This window comes from Heptranchias perlo, chromosome 10 (assembly GCF_035084215.1).
Source record: "Heptranchias perlo isolate sHepPer1 chromosome 10, sHepPer1.hap1, whole genome shotgun sequence".
Taxonomy (NCBI): domain Eukaryota; kingdom Metazoa; phylum Chordata; class Chondrichthyes; order Hexanchiformes; family Hexanchidae; genus Heptranchias; species Heptranchias perlo.
Window position 1 is genome coordinate 76,665,370 of NC_090334.1, and position 25,510 is coordinate 76,690,879.

The following is a 25,510-nucleotide window of genomic DNA, read 5'->3' on the forward strand; positions in this document are numbered from 1 at the left end:
GTCTCTAAATCATACTGGATGTCACATCACTATGAAAGGAAAGGAGACCCTTTACCTGGTATTCCTGAATTCTCCTCGTCGAGTCTTGCAGCTGCTGTTGCAGGGATCTCACTATCTCTTTATACTTAGAGTATCGCTCTTCTATCATCTCTCGGTGACGTTGGGAATCCTGCAAATACAGAACATTTTAGTGGGGGGAAAAAAGTAGCATTGAAATTCAGAAATATCCCAGGCAAAGTGCAAAGAAAATTCTGTGATGATTTTTTAAACAAATGGTGCACATTTGTCCATTAAGATGAGGAAGGACAGTTTTGAAAATCAGGTGGTTTTGTACCAATGAAGCACCCCCAGGTTAGGTATGGTAAGCAGAAGATGCAATATAGTGTTCCACCTGTATTAAAAATGGAAAATGATGGAAACACACAGCAGGTCAGTTAGAAACCATAAAGGGAAAAGACAGACTAATGTTTCAGGTGAAGACTCTGGTGCTGAAGTTCCTTGGGTCTTAGTCCTGGCAGCTATGCTGCCCTCCAGAGTTGAGTCCATCAGAGTTTGCAGGGTTAGTGAAAGGGCATCTCATTAGCATGTGGCAGGCAGGTTCTGGTGCCCGTATGCCATGGTGGGGGGTGGGGGGAGAGAATGGTCCAGTGGTGGTGGTGTCTTTTGCTGTCTCGGCCTTGCTTTCTAGAATTCCGTCCCTAAACCTCTCTGCCTCTCTACCTCCCTCTCCTCCTTTAAGACTGCCTTTAAAACCTATTTCTTTGACCAAGCTTTTGGTCAGCGTCCTAATAGCTCCTTTGGCTCAGCCTTTGTGAAGCGCCTTAGGATGTATTTCTATGTTAAAGATGCTATATAAATTAATTCAAGTTGTTGCTGCAGGCAGCCGTGGGTTTGATATCTAGGACTGCCTGATATCTAAGCTGCTATATCAATTGGTATATAAAAAAAGACTTTCATTTATATAGAGCCTTTCATGACCTCAGGACATCGCAAAGCGCTTTAAAGCCAATTGAGTACTTTTTTTGAAGTGTATTCACTGTTATAATGTATGAGACGCGGCAGCCAATTTGAGCACAGCAAGGTCCCACAAACAGCAATGTGACACTGATGAGATAATCTATTTTAGCAATGTATTCTTCGAATAGTGCAGTAGGATCTTTTATTTACACTGGAAAGGATATAATGTCTCATCCGAAAGATGGCACCTCTGACAGTGCAGCACTCCCTCAGTACTGTACTGGAGTGTCAGCCTGGATTATGTGCTCAAGTCTCTGGCGTGGGACTTGAACATAAGAAATCGGAGTAGAAGTAGGCCACAGAGCCCCTCGAGCCTGCTCTGCCATTCAATTATATCATGGCTGATCTTCGACCACAACTCCACTTTCCCGCCCGATCCCCATATCCCTTGATCCCCTCGAGTCCAAAGATCTATCCAGCTCAGCCTTGAACATATTCAACGACTCAACATCCACAGCCCTCTGGGGTAGAGAATTCCAAAGATTCACAACCCTCAGTGAAGAAATTCCTCCTCATCTCAGTCTTAAATGGCCGACCCCTTATCCTGAGACTATGACCCCTAGCTCTAGACTCTCTAGCCAGGGGAAACAACCTCTCAGCATCTATCCTGTCAAGCCCCCTCAGAATCTGATATATTTTAATGAGATCACCCCTCATTCTTCTAAACTCCAGAGACTATAGGCGCATTCCACTCAATCGCTCCTCATAGGACAACCCTCTCATCCCAGGACATCCCAAGAACTCACAACTTTCTGAATCAAAGGCATGAGTGCTATCTACTGAGCAACGACTATAGCGATACTCTAAGCATAAAGAGGATAGTGTCTCAACGAGGAGAATTCAGGAATACCGGGTAAAGAAGAGTCTTCCTTTCATAATGACGTGAATTCCAGTATATTTAGTCAATTCTTGTTGGACCATTTGATGGACTGAAATGCCAAGGCAGGAGACTGGCAAGTTAAGATTTTGTTAAAACTGATTTGCAATATGTACAAACTGCCGAGTCAGATTTTTTCATAATGGCACCCAAGGGGATCCTTGTATGTTTTTAAATCACTATGCCCCTGAAAGCTTTATCTTTGTACAGACTTATTTTTTTCTAAGATGTCTTTTAAATTATGTACCATTTAACCTTTGTGTTCCCCAGCTAAAGCTGTTCAGAACTGCTCGCAGGCAGCACTGACCTAAAACTGAGTGGACGCTATTTTCACATTCATGTGCAATCAATACGATCTATCACCTATATGACATTTTAGGAGCAATGATCACATAAAACTGATGTGGTTCAACAAAAATATTGAGAACAGAAACATATACATTTATAATAACAAGTTGGACTAGCAGTAGGTTATAGAGAGACGTGCCCTGTGGGTCCCAGTTAATCTCCATGTCTTACAGCATACTGCGATAAATCTCTTTCTTCTTCCCATTTCATATAATTTCTTTTTGGTACTATTCCTCTCCCAGCTCTGTCCTTCTCCATCTTGCCTCGCTGCTTCTTTAATTTAAGGAAGATGAAGATCCTTGTACCAACCCACAAGCACAGATGCTTCCATCAACCACAACTACTGCAACACCACAGAGCTATTGAGAGGCCAGTTACTACAGTGCTTCATGCATAAATTTGAAACTTTACATCTTTCAGATGAGACATTAAACCAAGGCCCCTGCCTGCCTCTTCATGTGGATGCAAAAGATCCCGTGGCACTATTTGATGAGCAGGGGATTTGTCCTCGAGTCTCTTGGCCAACATTCAACCCTCAACCTACACCACCAAGACAGATTATCTGGTCATTCATCTCACTGCTGTTGGTGGGACCTTGATGTGCACAAGCTGGCTTTGCCGACAAAAGAATATAGGAACAGGAGTAGGCCATTCAGCCCCTCAAGCCTGTTCCACCATTCAATTAGATTATGGCTGATCTGTATCTTAACTCTATCTACCTGCCTTGGTTCCATAACCTTTAATACCCTTGCCTAACAAAAATCTATCAATTTCAATTTTGAAATTTTCAATGGACTCCCAGCCTCAACATCTTTTTTGGGGGAAATAGTTCCAGATTTCCACTACCCTTTGTGTGAAGAAGTGCTTCCTGACAACAACCCTGAAAGACCTAGCTCTAATTTTATGGTTATGTCCTGACCTTCAGTGACCACGCTTCAAAAAGTAATTAATTGGCTGGTACACTCCATCTCCTGTTTCAACATTTCCCATTGCTGATCTACAGTTCTTGCACGGAGAAAGCCACCCACAATCAGCAACAATGAAAGCACCCAGAAGCTAACGCTTTTCCATAGACTTCAGCTTGGGCAAGAATCCCTACCCTGTTAGGGCAAGCTTCTTCCAGGTGATCCAATTTGTTCGGAGTGCTTCAATCTTGGGGGTTAAGATCAAATAGTTAACCAGGATAACCCAATTTGACCTTAAGATTAAACTGCAGTTGAGAGATTGTACAAACCATCCTGCTCCTTATCTAGCACTAATATATTGTGAGGCAGAGACATCATTTTTCCTTCCATTATAATTACTTTCTCCAGTTAACAGTGTTTACTGCAGCCTTTGAATTTTTTTCAATTTACAAATATGGTAAACCCAGAATATTACTTCAAAGTAAATTTAAAATAGATCCGGCAGCAGTGAAAAAATTTATTTTAGTTCTTTCGATGTTGATGAATAAAATGCAATTGCAGAATTTGTTTTAAAATTGGTTGTATATAGCGGGGTGGGGGGCGGGAGCGTTATCAGTTCAACCTGAAAACAGGAAACCGTAGCCTTTCAATTAGTTGCGATGTCTCAATAATCTTACAAGTAATGTGCAAAATGTTCTCTAATGGAAAGGAGAGCAACTGAGAGGGCCTTACATCGGTTACAGAAAACTTAAACGCAAATGAAATTATTTTTCATGTTGGGTATGTACAATTGGGTAGAAGTAGATATCATTTAAACTTTGAAATTGTGTTGTTCATAAAGAAATTCTATGAACAACACAGAACAAGTAGCTATACATCAAATTATTCAGGGTGCTACATCACAACATTACTCTGCACACCACTGTGTGGGCAGTGCAGCCTGTTTGAGCACCAATGTGGTGTACCAGAAGGCAGGGGGGAAGTGGGGGGGTGGTGGTGAATTTGTCTTTCTTCATTTCATCACATAGTGAGTCACTGTTTGGGAGGGAGCGCAGAGCATGTCCCCACAAAGGGCAAGTAAAAATTAGTGCAAAGCATTACGCAATTTCTACAACAACAACTTGCATTTATATAGCGCCTTTAACGTGGTAAAATGACCCCAAGACACTTCACAGGAGTGTTATCAAAACAAAATTTGACACAGAGCCACATAAGGAGATATTAGGACAGATGAACAAAAGCTTGGTCAAAGAGGTAGGTTTTAAGGAACATCTTAAAGGAGGAGAGAGAGGCGGAGAGGTTTAGGGAGGAATTCCAGAGCTTAGGGCCTAGACAGTTGAAGGCACAGCCTCCAATGGTGGAGCGATTAAAATTGGGGATGCGTAAGAGACAAGAATTGGAGGAGCGCAGAGATCACGGAGGGTTGTAGCGCTGGGGGAGGTTACAGAGATAGGGAGAGGCGAGTCCATGGAGGGATTTGAAAACAAGGATGAGAATTTTAAATTTGAGGCCTTCTCGGACCGGGAGCCAATGTAGGTCAGCAAGCATAGGAGTGATGGTTGAACGGGACTTGGTGCGAGTCAGGATACAGGCAGAAGAGTTTTGGATGAGTTCAAGTTTATGGAGGGTGGAAGATGGGAGGCCAGCCAGGAGAGCATTGGAATAGTCAAGGCTAGAGGTAACAAAGGCACGGATGAGGGTTTCAGCAGATGAGCTGAGGCAGGGGCGGAGACGTTACAGAGGTGGAAGCATGTGGTCTTGGTGATGGAGCGGATATGTGGTCGAAAGCTTGTCTCAGGGTCAAATAGGAAGCCACGGTTGCAAACTGTCTGGTTCAGCCTCAGACAATGGCCAGGGAGAGGGATGGAGTCAGTGGCTAGGGAACGGAGTTTATGGCGGGGACCGAAGACAATGGCTTTGGTCTTCCCAATATTGTATACACACCTAAAAGTGTCTGATTATAGAACAGCATTAGCAGAGGCCCGGGAGCAGGGAATCTGCCTACCTTCTTGACTGGGGATGGTACAAGGAATCCTATGAAAGGAACAAATATCTTTTGTTTTGAAAGGGAGAACACAGCTCCACAATTATGCAGAGCAAGCTGGGCTAAAGAACTTTGCATGCCCATTTGGTTGGTCATCCTAATCCTTCAGGGTGCTGGATTAATAGTGGGGTTCAGTCAAGGAGCAAAATCCAGTAAAATCATAGTTAACTGCTGGAGGACTATTTTAATGGATGTCTCCAATATTTTCATTAAATGTTCTAAGTCGACTGAGTCCTAAAAATATGGTGCTTTTTTCCAAGTCAGCTTTTCTACAATCAAAGCATCATCATTCTCATGGCTCTTAAGCTGTTCTACTGCTAGTTATGATGTTGAGATGCCGGTGATGGACTGCGGTGTACAAATGTAAGGAATCTTACAACACCAGGTTATAGTCCAACTGTTGGACTACTGCTAGTTGCCATGCACTTCCCACAGTAACTCTTTGGGCATCTTGCAGTCTTTTTCTTTGCATCCCACTGTTATAGATACTACCCTTGCTAACGTCCTACATTACATTAAAACAGTGACTACACTTCAAAAAATACTTCATTGGTTGTAAATCACTTTGGGACATCCTGAGGTCGTGAAAGGTGCTATATAAATGCGTGTTCTTTTTTCTGCCCATCTATTTTTTTAAAATTTCCTAGCTGGAATGGCTTATAGTGTCCTTTTCCTCATTAAATGTTCTGATTTGCACCTGCTTTGGCCTCACCAATCTCTGTGCCAAATATTGGAGTTGATTATCCAGTCTTTCTTCCACAAACCAACTGCGAGAAAACAGTACAATCTAGGATAGCAGGGGCACAGTGATTGACGAGATGCCAGAGAATGTCACTGAATGGCCTTTCCTTATCAAAAGTGTCTATTATTCTTATGAGTTCCAACACCTTTACACTGGCTTCTCCCCTCCCCAAGATAAATACATCTTGCTAGTGTGTCCAGGGGCATTTGAGACTGGGGCATATTGCCAGGCCACAGGCTCCAAACATAAAAGTGAGACATCCTCAAATCACAGGTATCAAAGAAATCACTTATTAACATGCAAGGAAATACAAATGCTAAAAACTTCACACAGTTCCTCCAATAATACACAAGGTGACCAATATGCCACTGCCTTTTGAACTGTCTCCAATTCTGCTCAAGATGAAAGCAAATCTATAGTTTCCAACTGTACATGTGAACAAATACACATGGTAAGTGCTTTGGATACTAAAAGTTCAACAAATTCTGGGTAATTGTGCAGCTCTGCAAAGCAAAACTTATTGATCCAGACATTTTATTGATGGCACATGGTACACAAATTGGGGTAGATCTGGACTTTGTGCAACAGTGTCATCTCTCACTGAAGTCAGTGGAAATAAAAATCAGGAGAGACGTAAAACGGGCTGCCGGCTCGCTATCACCCGTTTTACACTATCGCACAAAGTCAAAATTACCCCCATTGTGTTTCTGACTTTTACAAGTCATAAGATTCCTGAATTGATCCATGCCTATCTTTCCCGCAATTCTATGTTTGAATCTCTCCAATCAGATTTCTGTCCATACCACAGGACTGAAACAGCGCTAATCAAAGTCACAAATGACACTTCTCTGACTCTGGTCGTGATGCATTTTCCCTCCTCATCCTTTCTGCAGCCTGGGAATGCAACAATATGGGTTATTACTAAAGGCTCTTGGGATGAATTCTAAGGGGACTCTGCCTCATAAAAGCAATGAAAGTTGTAACCTTTTCCATTTTAAATAGCATGAAACTGCTACCATAGTCCCTTAAAAGGTCAAAGCACACTGCCTACATTTATTTCCTGCATTACTAGGAATCTGATGAATTAGATTTATCTTGGTTAAAGTTTTGGTTGCTGCTAATCCTCACTTAAAATAAAAGGTTGTTTTGTTGGAACACTATCAGTAGCATCTTGTGTTTAATACTAAATGCGTCATTCAATGCCTAACAGCAGCACTTTGTGTACCATATGATAGACCACAAAACCTTTACTGAGCAACCATTATACCAATAGTAAAATAAATGGATCAGTATGCCCGGAAAATATAATACCAACTCCCCATCCCCTCAAAAAACTGACCTTTAAAACATCCTGCAGCAATAAAAGCATCTATCAATAACAGTTACGGATGGCAAATGTCTGTCTTCCTAAATTTGAGTGTCGGTTTGACATTTGAGAAAACCAAATGGTTAGCGAGTCAGTGCTTCTGCAATCCATTCCCTCTTTAAACCAGTTAGTGTCAGACATGGTGAGTTCCCCCACTACAGTAGTTGTTGTACTGCTCCCCACCCCCCAAACCCCACCAAAATACCAATCCCACAGATAACCTTGAATTTTGGGGGATGCAATATGTTGCCTGATTTAATGTTAAACAAATATGCAAAAGAAAAAAAAAACTTGCATTCCAATAACAGCGAACATTTTAATCAATAGGAAATTAAGCAGAATTGCTCCTTTAAGCATTTAACATTTCTACAGAAAATTCCCATTTTTTGGGCAACTTTTTAAAATTCCAAACACTTGCACTTTATATAATCCAATTCCCCCTCCCCATATTGCACTGCATCAGGACTACTATTGTAATGGTATTTATACAGCGGACAGGATTAGAGCAGGCTCGCACTTTCTTCTGCCGGGGAGTTGAGAATTAAGAGGTCAACACTGCTATATTAGTTGGGTGCAAAACTGGATTCAACCAGTTCTCTGACACAGGTTGAGGTTGTGCATTTTTGTGGAGCGGAAATAAAGGAGTTGAATAGTAGCCACGTACGTTGTGAATTGGAAACAACACAACTATCAAAATACCTATCAGCTTTTCTATCGTCAACTGGATTATCTTCCAGCATTCAAAATATGTTCAGGAAAAAAAAACTTGTATTATATTGTGCCGTATATCTTTCAGAAACCTCTGAAAGCACTTCACATACAATCAATTGCTTTGAAGGGCAGTGACTGTAATGTAGGCAGACTGAAGAAACAATGAATAACAGGTAGATAACATGTCTGGCACTGGAAGAAGAGATTTCCTCTCAACGGATGCAATGCAACTGCAGGACCAGGCTGGCTGCGCAGTGCTCCTGGACTACATGCCCATCTTATAAGTTCAAAAACAAAGCCATTCTTCACTTCCTCGTAGTTCATCTCAAATGCACCATTGCCAATGCTGGCACATCGGAGATCACCAGAAACACAACACTGAGCAGCCAGCAAAGACTGCGTTATTCTTCACGGGTACTAATGATGTAATTGCGCAAAAAACAAGATGCAAGAAAGGGAGCCCTTTACACATGCAGGTACATTTAAAAGGGCCCACTTAGGCACGGTATCAGAGGGCTGCTCCCACCCATGGAACTCTAACCCAAGGGTCAGTGCCTTCAGGGCAGGAGGAAAGTCCAACTCGATGTTTTCCTTGTACAATACTGTGTGATAAAACACAATTATAAAATTAGCCTGTTACAAAAAAACTTCAACTTCAAAACTTCAGTGGAGATTCATAGGCGTGAAATTGAAATAGAGTATTTAAGACAATGGAACGGACTATCTGACAGGGAGTATTTCAGGCGATTGATGCCTGTTTTGCGGCCCCACCCGTGTCCAATTTTACCTCTACCATTTCCAGTTTCCTTCCCTCCCAGAGCTACACTGTTGATGCTACTGACAGAGAGCTCCCTGTGTCCCCGCTGTCTCCCCATCTACTTACCCATTTCTCTCCATCCACCTTTCACCTCATTTCCCTTCACTTTGGAATTGAGGGTGTGTACGGCAAATGCACGTGTACCTCTTCACTGCCGTACTTAGCTTTCCTACCACCCTTTTGCTCTGTTAGGAGAGAACTTTCATTTATATAGCACCGTTCATGCTTTCAGGATGGCTCAAACTGCTTCACAGCCAATGAATTATTTTGAAGTGTGGTCGCTGTTATACAGGCAAACACAGAAGCCAATTTGTACATGGCTAGATTCCACAAATGGCAAACGAGATAAATGACCGATTATTCTGTTTTGGTGGTGTTGGTTGAGGGAGGAATGTTGGCCGGAAGACCAGGAGCATTCTATGTTCTTTGAATAGTGCCACTATAGTGCAGATGGAGCCTTGGTTTATAGTGTCTCTCAATGATGGCACTTCTGACAATGCAGCGCTCCTTCAGTGCTGCACTGAAGTGTCCACTTAGATTACGTGCTCAGGTCCTGGAGCGGGTTTGAACCCTCAACCTATGACCTGCATGTGAGAATGCTACCAACTAAGCCAAGCTCTCTTACTGCCTCACTGAGGTGACCTTTGCATATCGACCAGCTTTCCACCTTTATAGCTTTTTAAATAAAATCTGTTCACAGCCTATTAAACCTGTTTCTCTCTGATAGAGATCAACATACCTGATTTTTACTTATTGTTCTTTTCCCTCCCCATTTCATTTTGTTCAGTCCTATACATGAGTCTGCTTATCTTCTAGTTCTGGCAAAGGGTCTCCTCCTGAAACATTAATCCATCTTTTCTCCTTTCAGATGTTGATATGCTTCCAATGTATTACCGACGTTTTCTGTTTTTATTTCTGTTTGTCTGTACTATACAATTCCAAATCTACCATGTCTAGTCATTCTCATTAAAGGGGAGGCCTAATTAAACTATAGTATATTTTGGCAAATTCACAATCCATTTATCAGGATTGAGCCATATTCCACATACCAATGCTCCACCTTCACTAGCAACACTGGAGCCCAGGTACAAGTTCTGATGCACATTTTTTAAAATATATATATATTTGTAAACAATTTTACAACACAAAGTTATAGTCCAACAATTTTATTTGAAATTCACAAGCTTTCGGAGGCTTCCTCCTTCCTCAGGTGAATGTGGAAATGAAACCCTCGAACCCTTCGCATTTATAAATCACAGAACAATACTTGGTGATTACAGATAGTCTTTCCAACTGCCCGTTGCCAAGGCAATCACAGTGTGCAGACAGAGAGGTGTTACTTACAGGGCCACCGAATATAGAAACAACCAAAAAAAAGAGAGGCAGAAACATAGAAACATCCGGAAGGAAGAGAAAGACAGCAAATGACCCGTTATATTAAAAACAGATAACTTTTGTTCGCTGGTGGGGTTACGTGTAGGGTGACATGAACCCAAGATCCCGGTTGAGGCCGTCCTCATGGGTGCGGAACTTGGCTATCAATTTCTGCTCGACGATTTTGCGTTGTCGTGTGTCTCGAAGGCCGCCTTGGAGTACGCTTACCCGAAGGTCGGTGGCTGAATGTCCTTGACTGCTGAAGTGTTCCCCGACTGGGAGTGAACCCTCCTGTCTGGCGATTGTTGCGCGGTGTCCGTTCATCCGTTGTCGCAGCGTCTGCATGGTCTCGCCAATGTACCATGCTCTGGGGCATCCTTTCCTGCAACGTATGCGGTAGACAACGTTGGCCGAGTCACAGGAGTATGAACCATGCACCTGGTGGGTGATGGTGGTATCTGTGTCGATGATCTGGCATGTCTTGCAGAGGTTACCGTGGCAGGGTTGTGTGGTGTCGTGGACGCTGTTCTCCTGAAAGCTGGGTAATTTGCTGCGAACGATGGTCTGTTTGAGGTTGGGTGGCTGTTTAAAGGCGAGTAGTGGAGGTGTGGGGATGGCCATTGCGAGGTGTTCGTCGTCACTGATTACATGTTGAAGGCTGCGGAGAACATGGCGTAGTTTCTCCGCTCCGGGGAAGTACTGGACGACGAAGGGTACTCTGTTGGTTGCGTCCCGTGTTAGTCTTCTGAGGAGGTCTATGCGATTTTTCGCTGTGGCCCGTCGGAACTGTCGATCGATGAGTCGAGCGTCATATCCCGTTCTTACGAGGGCGTCTTTCAGCGTCTGTAGGTGTCCATCGCGTTCCTCCTCGTCTGAGCAGACCCTGTGTATTCGCAGGGCCTGTCCATAGGGGATGGCCTCTTTGACGTGGTTAGGGTGGAAGCTGGAAAAGTGGAGCATTGTGAGGTTGTCCGTGGGCTTGCGGTAGAGTGAGGTGCTGAGGTGCCCGTCTTTGATGGAGATTCGTGTGTCCAAGAAAGAAACCGATTCTGAGGAGTAGTCCATGGTGAGCTTGATGGTGGGATGGAACTTGTTGATGTTATCGTGTAGTCTCTTCAGTGATTCTTCGCCGTGGGTCCATAGAAAGAAAATGTCGTCGATGTATCTGGTGTATAGCGTTGGTTGGAGGTCCTGTGCAGTGAAGAAGTCGTGCTCAAACTTGTGCATGAAAATGTTGGCGTATTGGGGTGCGAATTTGGTCCCCATGGCTGTTCCGTGTGTTTGGGTAAAGAACTGGTTATCGAAGGTGAAGACATTGTGATCCAGGATGAAGCGGATGAGTTGTAGGATGGCTTCTGGAGATTGGCTGTTGTTGGTGTTGAGTATTGATGCTGTCGCAGCGATGCCGTCATCGTGGGGGATACTGGTGTAGAGTGCCGAGACGTCCATCGTGGTGAGAAGTGTTCCTGGTTCAACTGGTCCGTGGGTACTGAGTTTTCGTAGGAAGTCTGCAGTGTCGCGACAGAAGCTGGGGGTTCCCTGTACGATGGGTTTCAGGATGCCCTCGATGTATCCAGAGAGGTTCTCACACAGGGTTCCGTTGCCGGATACGATAGGACGTCCGGGTGTGTTGGCTTTGTGTATCTTTGGGAGGCAGTAGAAGTCTCCCACGCGGGGAGTACGTGGGATGAGAGCGCGTAGGATGCTTTGAAGGTCTGGATCGAAGGTCTTGATCAGTTTGTTGAGCTGGTGGGTGTGTTCTTTGGTCGAATTTGCAGGTAACCGTCTGTAGTGTTCCTGGTTGTCCAGTTGTCGGTGTGCTTCTTTGCAATAGTCCGTTCTGTTCTGTATGATGATGGCTCCTCCTTTGTCCGCTGGTTTGATGACGATGTTGCAGTTGGTCTTGAGAGCGTTGATGGCGTTGCATTGTGCTTGGGTGACATTCTGGACTGTCTTGTGAGTGCGGCTGATGAATCTGGCATTGACGCATTTCCTGACAGCTTGAGCATACATGTCGAGCTGAGGGCAGCAACCCACCGGAGGAGTCCAGTTTGGCTCTTTCCTCTTCGGTTGCTGTACCGCGGATCCCTCTGTCTGCTGTTCCGGATCGTTGATTGTCTCATTGGGTTCGCTGCTGAAATCTTGGGGTTTGTGGAAGAATTCCCGGAGCCTCATTCTCCTGATGAATTCCTCTGTGTCCGCCGCGAGACTAATGGGGTCCATTTTGGTAGTGGGGCAGAAATTGAGCCCTCGGCTGAGAACTTCGATTTCGTCTGGTTGAAGGGTGTGGTCGGACAAATTGACGATAGACTTCCCTGTGGTTGCAACCGTGGTACCAGGGGAAGCTTGGTCGATGCTGGTGGTGATGCCGAGTTTCTCAAGCTTCCTGCTCTTGGTTTTCATGTAGGCAGCATAGTTCCGTTGCCTCGTCTGTTTGGCAGAAATTGATAGCCAAGTTCCGCACCCATGAGGATGGCCTCAACCGGGATCTTGGGTTCATGTCACGCTACACGTAACCCCACCAGCGAACAAAAGTTATCTGTTTTTAATATAACGGGTCATTTGCTGTCTTTCTCTTCCTTCCAGATGTTTCTATGTTTCTGCCTCTCTCTCTCTTTTTTTTTGGTTGTTTCTATATTCGGCGGCCCTGTCGGTAACACCTCTCTGTCTGCACACTGTGATTGCCGTGGCAACGGGCAGTTGGAAAGACTATCTGTAATCACCAGGTATTGTTCTGTGATTTATAAATGCGAAGGGTTCGAGGGTTTCATTTCCACATTCACCTGAGGAAGGAGGAAGCCTCCGAAAGCTTGTGAATTTCAAATAAAATTGTTGGACTATAACTTGGTGTTGTAAAATTGTTTACAATTGTCAACCCCAGTCCATCACCGGCATCTCCACATCATATATATATAAATAGGGAGACTATTCCTGGGGATAATGAGTTTACTTCCAAAATCTGGCACAGAGATTTAGTGCTTTAGGCTTTATAACTTCACCATGAAATGCCCATCAATTTTCAACTCATTGTTTCCACATTTGTGTGAACATGTGTTAGGAAAATAGGCTACTAAAACGACTGTTAAAATGTCTTTACCTCCAGATCCCGGATACCATCTAGAAAGCTCAGCCTCTCTGGCACCGATTCAAGATGGTCCAAAGCCATCCGTGTGCTCTAGATTCAAAACAAAGTTAAAACATATTTATAGTCTCACTTCGCTTTGTTCAAAGAGATCACAGCACTGAAACCACCATGAACTTAATAACAGTACACATGGGGGCCAAAATTCTCCTTAATAACAGTACACATGGGGGCCAAAATTCTCCTTAATAACAGCACACATGGGGGCCAAAATTCTCCTTAATAACAGTACACATGGGGGCCAAAATTCTCCTTAATAACAGTACACATGGGGGCCAAAATTCTCCTTAATAACAGTACACATGGGGGCCAAAATTCTCCTTAATAACAGTACACATGGGGGCCAAAATTCTCCTTAATAACAGCACATATGGGTCAACTTTCTCATTAGTAACAGAACACGAGTCAGTGTTCTCCTTCATAACAATGCGTGGCTCAACGTTCTTACTAGTAATAATGCATGGTTCAATGTTCTCTTTTGTTGGCGCTGGAGGTGATGTCAAGTATGAAACCTGCTTCTAGAACCGCTAACTGGTAAAATGAACCCATATGTTTCTCTATGCAGAAATTAACCTTCTATTTTGTAGCACAGTTCATTGTTACTGCTGCGTTGAGGAGTCAAGGAGAGGGAACAGGATGCACAAAACAGCAAAAGAGAATCTGAGCTGCTGAGATTACATTGCAAACACATTTACAAGGGTCTTTCTTCTTTATCCCTCCTCTCCAGAGTGTGCTGATCCATGCTGGGCTAAGGTTCCACGGCCACACTCTGATTTCTTGCCAAAGTGGCCATTCTCCAGGTGTGAACCTGGGCAGTGAATAACAGTCGGTCGTGCAATGGGACACACAGGTAACCCCCATCCTATTCATGCACCTGCACTTTCCAGCCAGGGTCACTGGATAGTTGAAAGGAGCGGGAACTGAATTTACCTTGCGCTAGACCACAGGGGCTGATGTCTACAGTTGTACTCTACCCCAGAGGGCTGTGGATGCTGAGTCGTTGAATATATTTAAGGTTGAGATAGACAGATTTCTGGATTCTAGGGGAATTAAGGGATATGAGGATTGGGCGGGAAAGTGGAGTTGAGGTTCAAGAAGGTACGAGCCCATGGAGTCCAGGGTGCCTTGGCACTTTGGATACAAAACTGGCTTAGTGGCAGAAGGTGATGGTCGAAGGTTGTTTTTGTGACTGGAAGCCTGTGGCCAGTGGGGTACCACAGGGATCTGTGCTGGGGCCCTTGCTGTTTGTGGTCTACATTAACGACTTGGATATGAATGTAAAAGGTATGATCAGTAAGTTCGTTGATGATACAAAAATTGGTAGGGTGGTAAATAGCGAGGAGGATAGCCTCAGTCTGCAGGACGATATAGATGGGTTGGTCAGATGGGCGGAACAGTGGCAAATGGAATTTAACCCGGAAAAGTGCGAGGTGATGCACTTTGGAGGGACTAACAAGGCAAGGGAATACACAATGAATGGGAAGACCCTAGGCAAGACAGAGGGTCAGAGGGATCTTGGTGTGCAAGTTCACAGATCCCTGAAGGCGGCGGAACAGGTAGATAAGGTGGTAAAGAAGGCATATGGGATACTTGCCTTTATTAGCCGAGGCATAGAATATAAGAGCAAGGAGGTTATGATTGAGCTGTATAAAACACTGGTTAGGCCACAGCTGGAGTACTGTGTGCAGTTCTGGTCGCCGCACTACAGGAAGGATGTGATCGCTTTGGAGAGGGTGCAGAGGAGATTCGCCAGGATGTTACCAGGGCTGGAGCGCTTCAGCTATGAAGAGAGACTGGGAAGATTGGGTTTGTTTTCCTTGGAGCAGAGGAGGCTGAGGGGGGACATGATTGAGGTGTACAAAATTATGAAGGGCACAGATAGGATGGATACTAAGGAGCTTTTTCCCTTCGTTGAGGGTTCTATAACAAGGGGGCATAGATTCAAGGTAAAAGGCGGGAGGTTTAGAGGGGATTTGAGAAAGAACTTTTTCACCCAGAGGGTGGTTGGAGTCTGGAACTCACTGCCTGAGAAGGTTGTGGAGGCAGGAACCCTCACAACATTCAAGAAGCATTTGGATGAGCACTTAAAATGCCATAGCATACAAGGCTACGGACCAAATGCTGGAATATGGGATTAGATTAGACTGGGCTTGATGGCCAGCGCGGACACGATGGGCCGAAGGGCCTCTATCCGTGCTGTATGACTCTATGACTCTAATCAGCCATGATCTGATTGAATGGCGGAGCAGGCTCGAGGGGCCATGTGGCCTACTCCTGCTCCTATTTCTTATGTTCTTATACTCTTACACCCTGGCTAACTGTGCACAGACTGGGGATCAAATTTCAGGCCTTTCTGGTCTGTATTGCTCAATTCCACACTGGGCAATCCATGATCATGGGATGCCAACCTGTTTATACTTAATGCAAGAACCCTACATCGAAACTACAGCACAGAACCAGGCTATTCAGCCCAACTGGTCTACGCCGGTCTTTATGCTCCACACGAGCCTCCTCTCTCAATACTTCATCTGATCCTATCAGAATACCCTTCTATTCCTTTCTCCCTCATGTGCTTATCTAGCTTCCCCTTAAATGCATCTATCCTCGTGGTAGCACGTTCCCTAGTTAACGGATTAACTTTATTTTTTTGGTCTTCAATGTTAAGTGTTTTTTTTTGCTTCCTAGTATACTATTCCCAGACTGAGATAGTAATCAGGCAATCCTGAATATTAAAAACTAGTTGGACAATGGGACAGTATGTTAGGCCTTTCACCTTTGGACCTGGGTTCGAATCCAGCTCAGCGCAACGATTAACGTCTGATCTGTCTGCTGCCCGTTAAGGATCCTATTTGAAATCAGTTTGGGCTATTTCAACCCGTATCTTAATGCTTACAAAAACTCTACTTCATCACGAAACCTGGGTGGGGGTGGGGGACACGAGATGGCTGGCATGGGAAATAGAAAAGTGTTATATTGGTAGAGCAGAGTGTGCTTTTCCCAGGTTGGAGAGGAGAAACATGAGCAGCTTTTGTAGTGTGCTTGTGCCACTGGCTCCTGTTGCACAGATCTCATGCAGTGTTGCCACTACCAAAGTAAAATTTCCAGATTTTCTAAGGCCAACTGCTGGGAAGATCTGGTCTCTACTGGGTCTTCCTGACTGCCGGAAGTGTTCGGAGCTCAGTAGGGTATCCATTAAAAGCGCCTAGTCGGATTCGGTGAGTGCATCTACAGCCTGGCATTATGAGACAATGTCAAGACGTCTGCAGGCAGTCAGCTCAGCTCACGCACCGATATAGTGGACATACTGTATTTTGGTCTGCATATCCCACTCTGAACCTGGGGCAGCAAAGGGTTGTCCTTAGTCTTCACGGCATAACCGGTGCAGAAACACTCTGCAGAAGGACACATTGCTAAATGGCTGCAAACCGAATCCCTGAAGGTCATGACGATATTACCTGCTGCTGATGGCATGACACTTTGGCCAAAGAATTACAACCACTGCTGGTCTACACAGAGACTGGACTTTTTACGAGTAAACATAGGAGAGTGGCGTTTCTAAACGCAACCTGGACTGCTAGATCCGCGAAATATAAAAGCAGCTATTGTTGGGGCATAGGAGAGGAAGCTTTACTGTGGATCTAATCACGCTATACCTGATCTCGCTTGATCCTGACAGAATTCCTGAAATGGAAAGTGTGCCAGCTCTCTGTACTCTGATGTGCACAACATTCACTAAAAAGCTCATCAAGCCATTTACTTTAACCAGCTCCTCGAACTTGCTTGATTTCAGCACCAAGTTGGAGAACAAGTTAAAAGAAGTCTATACGAAAGGCAAGACACTGCAGATGTAGGAAATCTGAAATAAAAACAGAAAATGTCGGAACCGCTCAGCGAGTCAGGCAGCATCTGTGGAGAGAACGGGCAAGTTAACGTTTCAGGTGGGGACCCTTCGACAGCATCGACTGTGCCAACTTGTCTGCTGAGTGTTTCCAGCATTTTCTGTTTCTGTGTTGCATATTATAAAGACAATGCACTCTGGGCCCCCTTCCAGCCACGGTCTGGTGTAAAATACTCGAGTAATGCCGCCTCATTCTGTAAGCACCAGTGAAATCCCAGTATGCAAGGCAAAAAATGGCCATTGTTGCACATCCTAATGCTCAAGGTGTAACACTACTGAAAGTAAGCAAGACTATACTGACTGACTCATTGTATGGCAGGCTTCCACACATTGTTTGCAAGCAAAATATACAACTCCATCACACGTATAAAAACTATCAAGAAAAGGCCAGTTTCGCAAGAATAATTTGTACAGTTAAGAAAACTGACAGCATACAAAAGGATATATAGCACACCCATGTGTGAATTGTCATGTTTGCGTGGTAAATTAACACTTACTAACGCAATACAAGCTTAGTTTGCATATGCACTCACTTGCTGGACTCTGCCATCATTGAGGATGGGGATGTTTACAGAGCCTCCTCCTCCTGTTAGATGTCAATGTGATGCTTTGGAGAGGGTGCAGAGGAGATTCACCAGGATGTTACCAGGGCTGGAGCGCTTCAGCTATGAAGAGAGACTGGGAAGATTGGGTTTGTTTTCCTTGGAGCAGAGGAGGCTGAGGGGGGACATGATTGAGGTGTACAAAATTATGAGGGGCACAGATAGGATGGATACTAAGGAGCTTTTTCCCTTCGTTGAGGGTTCTATAACAAGGGGACATAGATTCAAGGTAAAAGGCGGGAGGTTTAGAGGGGATTTGAGAAAGAACTTTTTCACCCAGAGGGTGGTTGGAGTCTGGAACTCACTGTCTGAAAGGGTTGTGGAGGCAGGAACCCTCACAACATTCAAGAAGCATTTGGATGAGCACTTGAAATGCCATAGCATACAAGGCTACGGACCAAATGCTGGAATATGGGATTAGAGTAGACAGGGCTGATGGCCGGCGTGGACACGATGGGCCGAAGGGCCTCTATCCGTGCTGTATAACTCTATGACTCTATGTTTAATTGTCCACCACCATTCAACAACTGGATGTGGCAGGACGGCAGAGCTTTGATCTGCTCCTGGCATGCTCTTCTACACTCCTCATTGAACCAGGGTTGATCCCCTGGCTTATTGGTAATGGTAGAGTGAGGAATATGCCGGGCCATGAGGTTACAGATTGTGCTGGAATACAATTCTGCTGCTGCTGATGGCCCACAGCGCCTCATGGATGCCCAGTTTTGAGCTGCCAGATCTGTTCTGAATCTATCCCATTTAGCACGGTGGTAGTGCCACACAACACGTTGGATGGTGTCCTCAGTGCGAGGACGGGACTTCATCTCCACGAGGACTGTGCGGTGGTCACTCCTACCAATACTGTCATGGACAGATGCATTTGCGACTGGTAGATTGGTGAGGACGAGGTCAAGTAAGTTTTTCCCTCGTGTTGGTTCGCTCACCACCTGCCGCAGGCCCAGTCTGGCAGCGATGTCCTTCAGGACTCGGCCAGCTCTGTCAGTAGTGGTGCTACCGAGCCACTCTTGGTGATGGACATTGAAGTCCCCCACCCAGAGTACATTTTGTGCCCTTGCTACCCTCAGTGCTTCCTCCAAGTGGTGCTCAACATGGAGGAGGACTGATTCATCAGCTGAGGGAAGACGGTAGGTGGTAATCAGCATGTTTGACCTGATGCCATGAGATTTCATGGGGTCCAGAGTCAATGTTGAGGACTCCCAGGGCCACTCCCTCCTGACTGTATACCACTGTACCACCACCTCTGGTGGGTCAGTCCTGCCGGTGGTACAGGACATACCCGGGGATGGTGATGGAAGAGTCTGGGACATTGGCTGAAAGGTATGATTCTGTGAGTATGGCCATGTCAGGCTGTTGCTTGACTAGTGTGTGGGACAGCTCTCCCAATTTTGGCACAAGTCTCCAGATGTTCATGAGGAGGACTTTGCAGGGTCAACTGGGCTTGGTTTGCCTTTGTCTTGTCCGGTGCCTAGTGGTCCGTCCGGTTTTATTCTTATTACGACTTTTTTTAGTGAGATTTTTTTTTTATTCGTTCACGGGATGTGGGCGTCGCTGGCGAGGCCAGCATTTATTGCCCATCCCTAATTGCCCTCGAGAAGGTGGTGGTGAGCCGCCTTCTTGAACCGCTGCAGTCCGTGTGGTGACGGTTCTCCCACAGTGCTGTTAGGAAGGGAGTTCCAGGATTTTGACCCAGCGACAATGAAGGAACGGCAATATATTTCCAAGTCGGGATGGTGTGTGACTTGGAGGGGAACGTGCAGGTGGTGTTGTTCCCATGCGCCTGCTGCTCTTGTCCTTCTAGGTGGTAGAGGTCGCGGGTTTGGGAGGTGCTGTCGAAGAAGCCTTGGCGAGTTGCTGCAGTGCATCCTGTGGATGGTGCACACTGCAGCCACAGTGCGCCGGTGGTGAAGGGAGTGAATGTTTAGGGTGGTGGATGGGGTGCCAATCAAGCGGGCTGCTTTATCTTGGATGGTGTCGAGCTTCTTGAGTGTTGCTGGAGCTGCACTCATCCAGGCAAGTGGAGAGTATTCCATCACACTCCTGACTTGTGCCTTGTAGATGGTGGAAAGGCTTTGGGGAGTCAGGAGGTGAGTCACTTGCCGCAGAATACCCAGCCTCTGACCTGCTCTCGTAGCCACAGTATTTATATGGCTGGTCCAGTTAAGTTTCTGGTCAATGGTGACCCCCAGGATGTTGATGGTGGGGGATTTGGCGATGGTAATGCCGTTGAATGTCAAGGGGAGGTGGTTAGACTCTCTCTTGTTGGAGATGGTCATTGCCTGGCACTTATCTGGCGCGAATGTTACTTGCCACTTATGAGCCCAAGCCTGGATGTTGTCCAGGTCTTGCTGCATGCAGGCTCGGACTGCTTCATTATTTGAGGGGTTGCGAATGGAACTGAACACTGTGCAATCATCAGGGAACATCCCCATTTCTGACCTTATGATGGAGGGAAGGTCATTGATGAAGCAGCTGAAGATGGTTGGGCCTCGGACACTGCCCTGAGGAACTCCTGCAGCAATGCCCTTTTACAACTGAGTGGCTTGCTAGGCCATGTCAGAGGGCAATTAAGAATCAATCACATTGCTGTGGGTCTGGAGTCACATATAGGCCTGGGTAAGGGCGGCAGGTTTCCTTCCCTAAAGGACATTAATGAACCAGATGGGTTTTTATGACAATCCGGTAGTTTCGTGGCCACCATTACTGATACTATTTTTTTAATTCCAGATTTTATTTAATTAATTGAATTTAAATTCCCCAGCTGCCGTGGTGGGATTTGAACTCGTGACACCGGATTTTAGTCCAGGCCTCTGGATTACTAGCCCAATAACATAACCACTATGCTACCGTACCCAACTAATGGGAGGAGGAGGAGGAGGAGGCTCTGTAAACAACCCCATCAGCGGAGAGAGCGAGAGGTGAGCGGCGGGAGAGAGCGAGACCAGAGCGGGGATAAAAACAGCGCGGAGAGAGCGAGAGTTCAGTCGGTGAGCGGCGGGAGAGAGCGAGACCAGAGCGGAGATATAAACAGCGCGGAGAGAGCGAGACCAGAGCTTACTCTGAGAGCGAGACTCTGAGACCAGCGGCAGTTCGGGGTGACGTCACCAGTCAGAAAGTGACGCGGCACAGGGGAGGCAGCTGATTGGTGAGTAGGTTCAGGTGAGTATTTCTACCATTTTACTGTAAGTAAAGTAATAAGAAAGGGAAGATCTGCAGGTTTTATAGCAGATAGTGTATTTTTTTAGTGAACCTAGGTCCCTAGTATAGTTAACATTTTCTAATTTCAACGTAATTTAAAAGGGGTAACTCAGCTAAGGCAAGTCATGGCAGCAGACCTCGCACCCGTGATATGCTCCTCCTGCAAGATGTGGGAAGTCATGGACACTACCAGTGTCCCTGCCGACCATGTGTGCGGGAAGTGTGTCCACCTGCAGCTACTGAACGATCGTATCTCGGAGCTGGAGCTGCGGGTGGACTCACTGTGGAGCATCCGCGATGCAGAGAAACTCATGGATAGCACGTTTAGCGAGTTGGTCACACCGCAGGTAAACGGTATACAGGCAGGAAGTGAATGGGTGACCACCAGGAAGAGTAAGAGATGCAGGCAGGTAGTGCAGGGGTCCCCTGTGGCCATCCCCCTCTCAAACAGATATGCCACTTTGGATGCTGTTGGGGGGGATGACTTATCAGGGGAAGGCAGCAGCAGCCAACTTCCTGGCACCACGGGTAGCTCTGCTGCACAGGCTGGGAGGAAAAAGAGTGGCAGAGCTATAGTGATAGGGGACTCAATTGTAAGGGGAATAGACAGGCGTTTCTGCGGCCGCAACCGAGACTCCAGGATGGTGTGTTGCCTCCCTGGTGCAAGGATCAAGGATGTCTCGGAGCGGCTACAGAACATTTTGGAGGGGGAGGGCGAACAGCCAGCTGTCGTGGTGCACATAGGCACCAACGATATAGGTAAAAAAGGGGATGAGGTCCTAAAAGCAGAATATAGGGAGTTAGGAGGTAAATTAAAAAATAGGACCTCAAAGGTAGTAATCTCAGGATTGCTGCCAGTGCCACGTGCTAGTCAGAGTAGAAATAGGAGGATATTTCAAATGAATACGTGGCTAGAGGAATGGTGCAAGGGGGAGGGATTCAAATTCCTGGGACACTGGAAACGGTTCTGGGGGAGGTGGGACCAGTACAAACCAGACGGTCTGCACCTGGGCAGGGCCGGGACCGCTGTCCTAGGAGGAGTGTTTGCTAGTGCTGTTGGGGAGGGTTTAAACTAAAGTGGCAGGGGGTTGGGAACCTGAGCAGGGAGAGAGAGGAAAGCGTAACAGGAAGGGACAGAAGGTATGGAGTAATAGGTAAAGTGTTAAAAAAGGAAAAAGCAGGAACTAAGCATCACAAAACAGATTTGAAAGTTCTTTATCTGAATGCACGTAGCATTCGTAATAAAATGGACGAGTTAACGGCACAAATAACTACGTATGGGTATGATCTTGTGGCCATTACAGAAACATGGCTGCAGGGTGACAACGACTGGGAATTAAATATGCCAGGGTATTTAACAATCAGGAAGGACAGGCAGGAAGGAAGGGGAGGTGGGGTGGCTATGTTAATAAAGGAAGGAATCACTGTAATACAGATAAATGATATTGGGACAAAGCATCAAGATAATGAAACAGTTTGGGTGGAGATAAGGAATAATAAGGGAAAAAAAACATTAGTGGGCGTAGTATATAGGCCTCCTAATAGTTGCAACTCTGCTGGAAGAAGTATTAATCAGGAGATAGTCGGGGCATGTAATAAGGGAACAGCCATAATTATGGGGGATTTTAATTATCATATTAACTGGACAAATCAAATTGGGCAGAGCAGCCTTGAGGACGAGTTCATTGAGTGCATCAGGGATGGATTTCTTGAGCAGTATGTAACTGATCCTACAAGGGGGCAGGCAACCTTGGACCTGGTCCTGTGTAATGAGTCAGGATTAATTAATAATGTCCTAGTTAAGGATCCCCTTGGAACGAGCGACCACAACATGGTTGAATTCCATATCCAATTAGAGGGTGAGAAGGTTGATTCTCAAACAAGCGTACTGAGCTTGAATAAAGGAGACTATGATGGTATGAGAGCGGAATTGATTAAAGTGGACTGGGAAAATAGATTAAAGGGTAAGACGGTACATGAGCAGTGGTGTTCATTTAGGGAGTTATTTTACAACTTTCAAAATAAATATATTCCAATGAGGAAAAAAGGGTGTAAAAGAAATGACAGCCATCCGTGGCTAAGTAAAGAAATCAAGGATAGTATCCGACTAAAAACAAGGACATATAAGGTAGCCAAACTTAGTGGGAGGATAGAAGATTGTGAATTCTTCAAAAGACAGCAAAAAGTAACTAAAGGATTGATTAAGAAAGGGAAGTTAGATTATGAAAAGAAATTAGCAAAAAATATAAAAACAGATAGCAAGAGTTTCTATAGTTATATAAAAAGAAAAAGGGTGGCTAAGGCAAACATAGGTCCCTTAGAGGATGAGACCGGGAAATTAATGGTGGGAAACATGGAGATGGCAAAAATGCTGAACAAATATTTTGTTTCAGTCTTTACAGTAGAGGACACTAAGAATATCCCAACACTGGACAAACAGGGGACTCTCGGGGGGGAGGAGCTAAATACGATTAAAATCACTCAGGAGATGGTACTCAGTAAAATAATGGGACTCAAGGCGGATAAATCCCCTGGACCTGATGGCTTCCATCCTAGGGTCTTGAGGGAAGTGGCAGTAGGGATTGTGGATGCTTTGGTGATAGTTTTCCAAAATTCCCTGGACTCAGGAGAGGTCCCGGCAGATTGGAAAACTGCTAATGTAACACCGTTATTTAAAAAGGGTAGTAGGCAGAAGGCTGGAAATTATAGGCCAGTTAGCTTAACATCTGTGGTGGGTAAAATTTTGGAGTCTATTATTAAGGAGACAGTAACGGAACATTTAGATAAGCATAATTTAATAGGACAAAGTCAGCATGGCTTTATGAAGGGGAAGTCATGTCTGACAAATTTGCTTGAGTTCTTCGAGGATATAACGTATAGGGTGGATAAAGGGGAACCAGTGGACGTAGTGTATTTAGACTTCCAGAAGGCATTCGACAAGGTGCCACATAAAAGATTATTACTTAAGATAAAAAATCACGGGATTGGGGGTAATATTCTGGCATGGGTGGAGGATTGGTTATCGAACAGGAAGCAGAGAGTTGGGATAAATGGTTCATTTTCGGACTGGCAACCAGTAACCAGTGGTGTTCCACAGGGGTCGGTGCTGGGTCCCCAACTCTTTACAATCTATATTAACGATTTGGAGGAGGGGACCGAGTGCAACATATCAAAATTTGCAGATGATACAAAGATGGGAGGGAAAGTAGAGAGTGAGGAGGACATAAAAAACCTGCAAGGGGATATAGACAGGCTGGGTGAGTGGGCGGAGATTTGGCAGATGCAATATAATATTGGAAAATGTGAGGTTATGCACTTTGGCAGGAAAAATCAGAGAGCAAGTTATTTTCTTAATGGCGAGAGACTGGAAAGTACTGCAGTACAAAGGGATCTGGGGGTCCTAGTGCAAGAAAATCAAAAAGTTGGTATGCAGGTGCAGCAGGTGATCAAGAAAGCCAACGGAATGTTGGCTTTTATTGCTAGGGGGATAGAATATAAAAACAAGGAGGTATTGCTGCAGTTATATAAGGTATTGGTGAGACCGCACCTGGAATACTGCATACAGTTTTGGTCTCCATACTTAAGAAAAGACATACTTGCTCTCGAGGCAGTACAAAGAAGGTTCACTCGGTTAATCCCGGGGATGAGGGGGCGGACATATGAGGAGAGGTTGAGTAGATTGGGACTCTACTCATTGGAGTTCAGAAGAATGAGAGGCGATCTTATTGAAACATATAAGATTGTGAAGGGGCTTGATCGGGTGGATGCAGTAAGGATGTTCCCAAAGATGGGTGAAACTAGAACTAGGGGGCATAATCTTAGAATAAGGGGCTGCTCTTTCAAAACTGAGATGAGGAGAAACTTCTTCACTCAGAGGGTGGTAGGTCTGTGGAATTTGCTGCCCCAGGAAGCTGTGGAAGCTACATCATTAGATAAATTTAAAACAGAAATAGACAGTTTCCTAGAAGTAAAGGGAATTAGGGGTTATGGGGAGCGGGCAGGAAATTGGACATGAAGCTGAGTTCGGATCGGTCAATGCCCTGTGGGTGGCGGAGAGGGCCCAGGGGCTATGTGGCCGGGTCCTGCTCCGACTTCTTGTGTTCTTTAGATTTGTGGTTGGGATCAGATCAGCCATGATCTTATTGAATGGCGGAGCAGGCTCGAGGGGCCGATTGGCCTACTCCTGCTCCAATTTCTTATGTTCTTATGTTCTTATGTTCTTATCCTCAATGATGACAGAGTCCAGCACGTGAGTGCAAATGACAAGGCTGAAACATTTGCAACCATCTTCAGCTAGAAGTGCCGAGTGGATGATCCATCTCGGCCTCCTCCCGATATCCCCACCATCACAGAAGCCAGTCTTCAGCCAATTCGATTCACTCCACATGATATCAAGAAATGGCTGAGTGCACTGGATACAGCAAAGGCTATGGGCCCCGACAGCATCCCGGCTG

General features: G+C 45.4%; 1 protein-coding gene across 5 annotated transcripts in view; it reads right to left on the minus strand.

Annotated features, from left to right (window-relative positions):
* The window catches only part of LOC137326706 (centrosomal protein of 128 kDa-like), a 359,621-nt gene that overhangs the window by 16,970 nt on the left and 317,141 nt on the right, over nucleotides 1–25,510 (minus strand). For 3 of the 5 annotated variants that reach the window (XM_067992037.1, XM_067992038.1, XM_067992036.1), the window contains exons 20-21: nucleotides 13,299–13,376; nucleotides 56–169 (exon numbers count right to left, since the gene is read on the minus strand). In XM_067992037.1, the coding sequence (XP_067848138.1) occupies nucleotides 56–169; nucleotides 13,299–13,376 (192 nt within the window). The remainder of the gene's footprint in view (nucleotides 1–55; nucleotides 170–13,298; nucleotides 13,377–25,510) is intronic. The other 2 variants (XM_067992041.1, XM_067992040.1) reach the window with 1 other exon arrangement.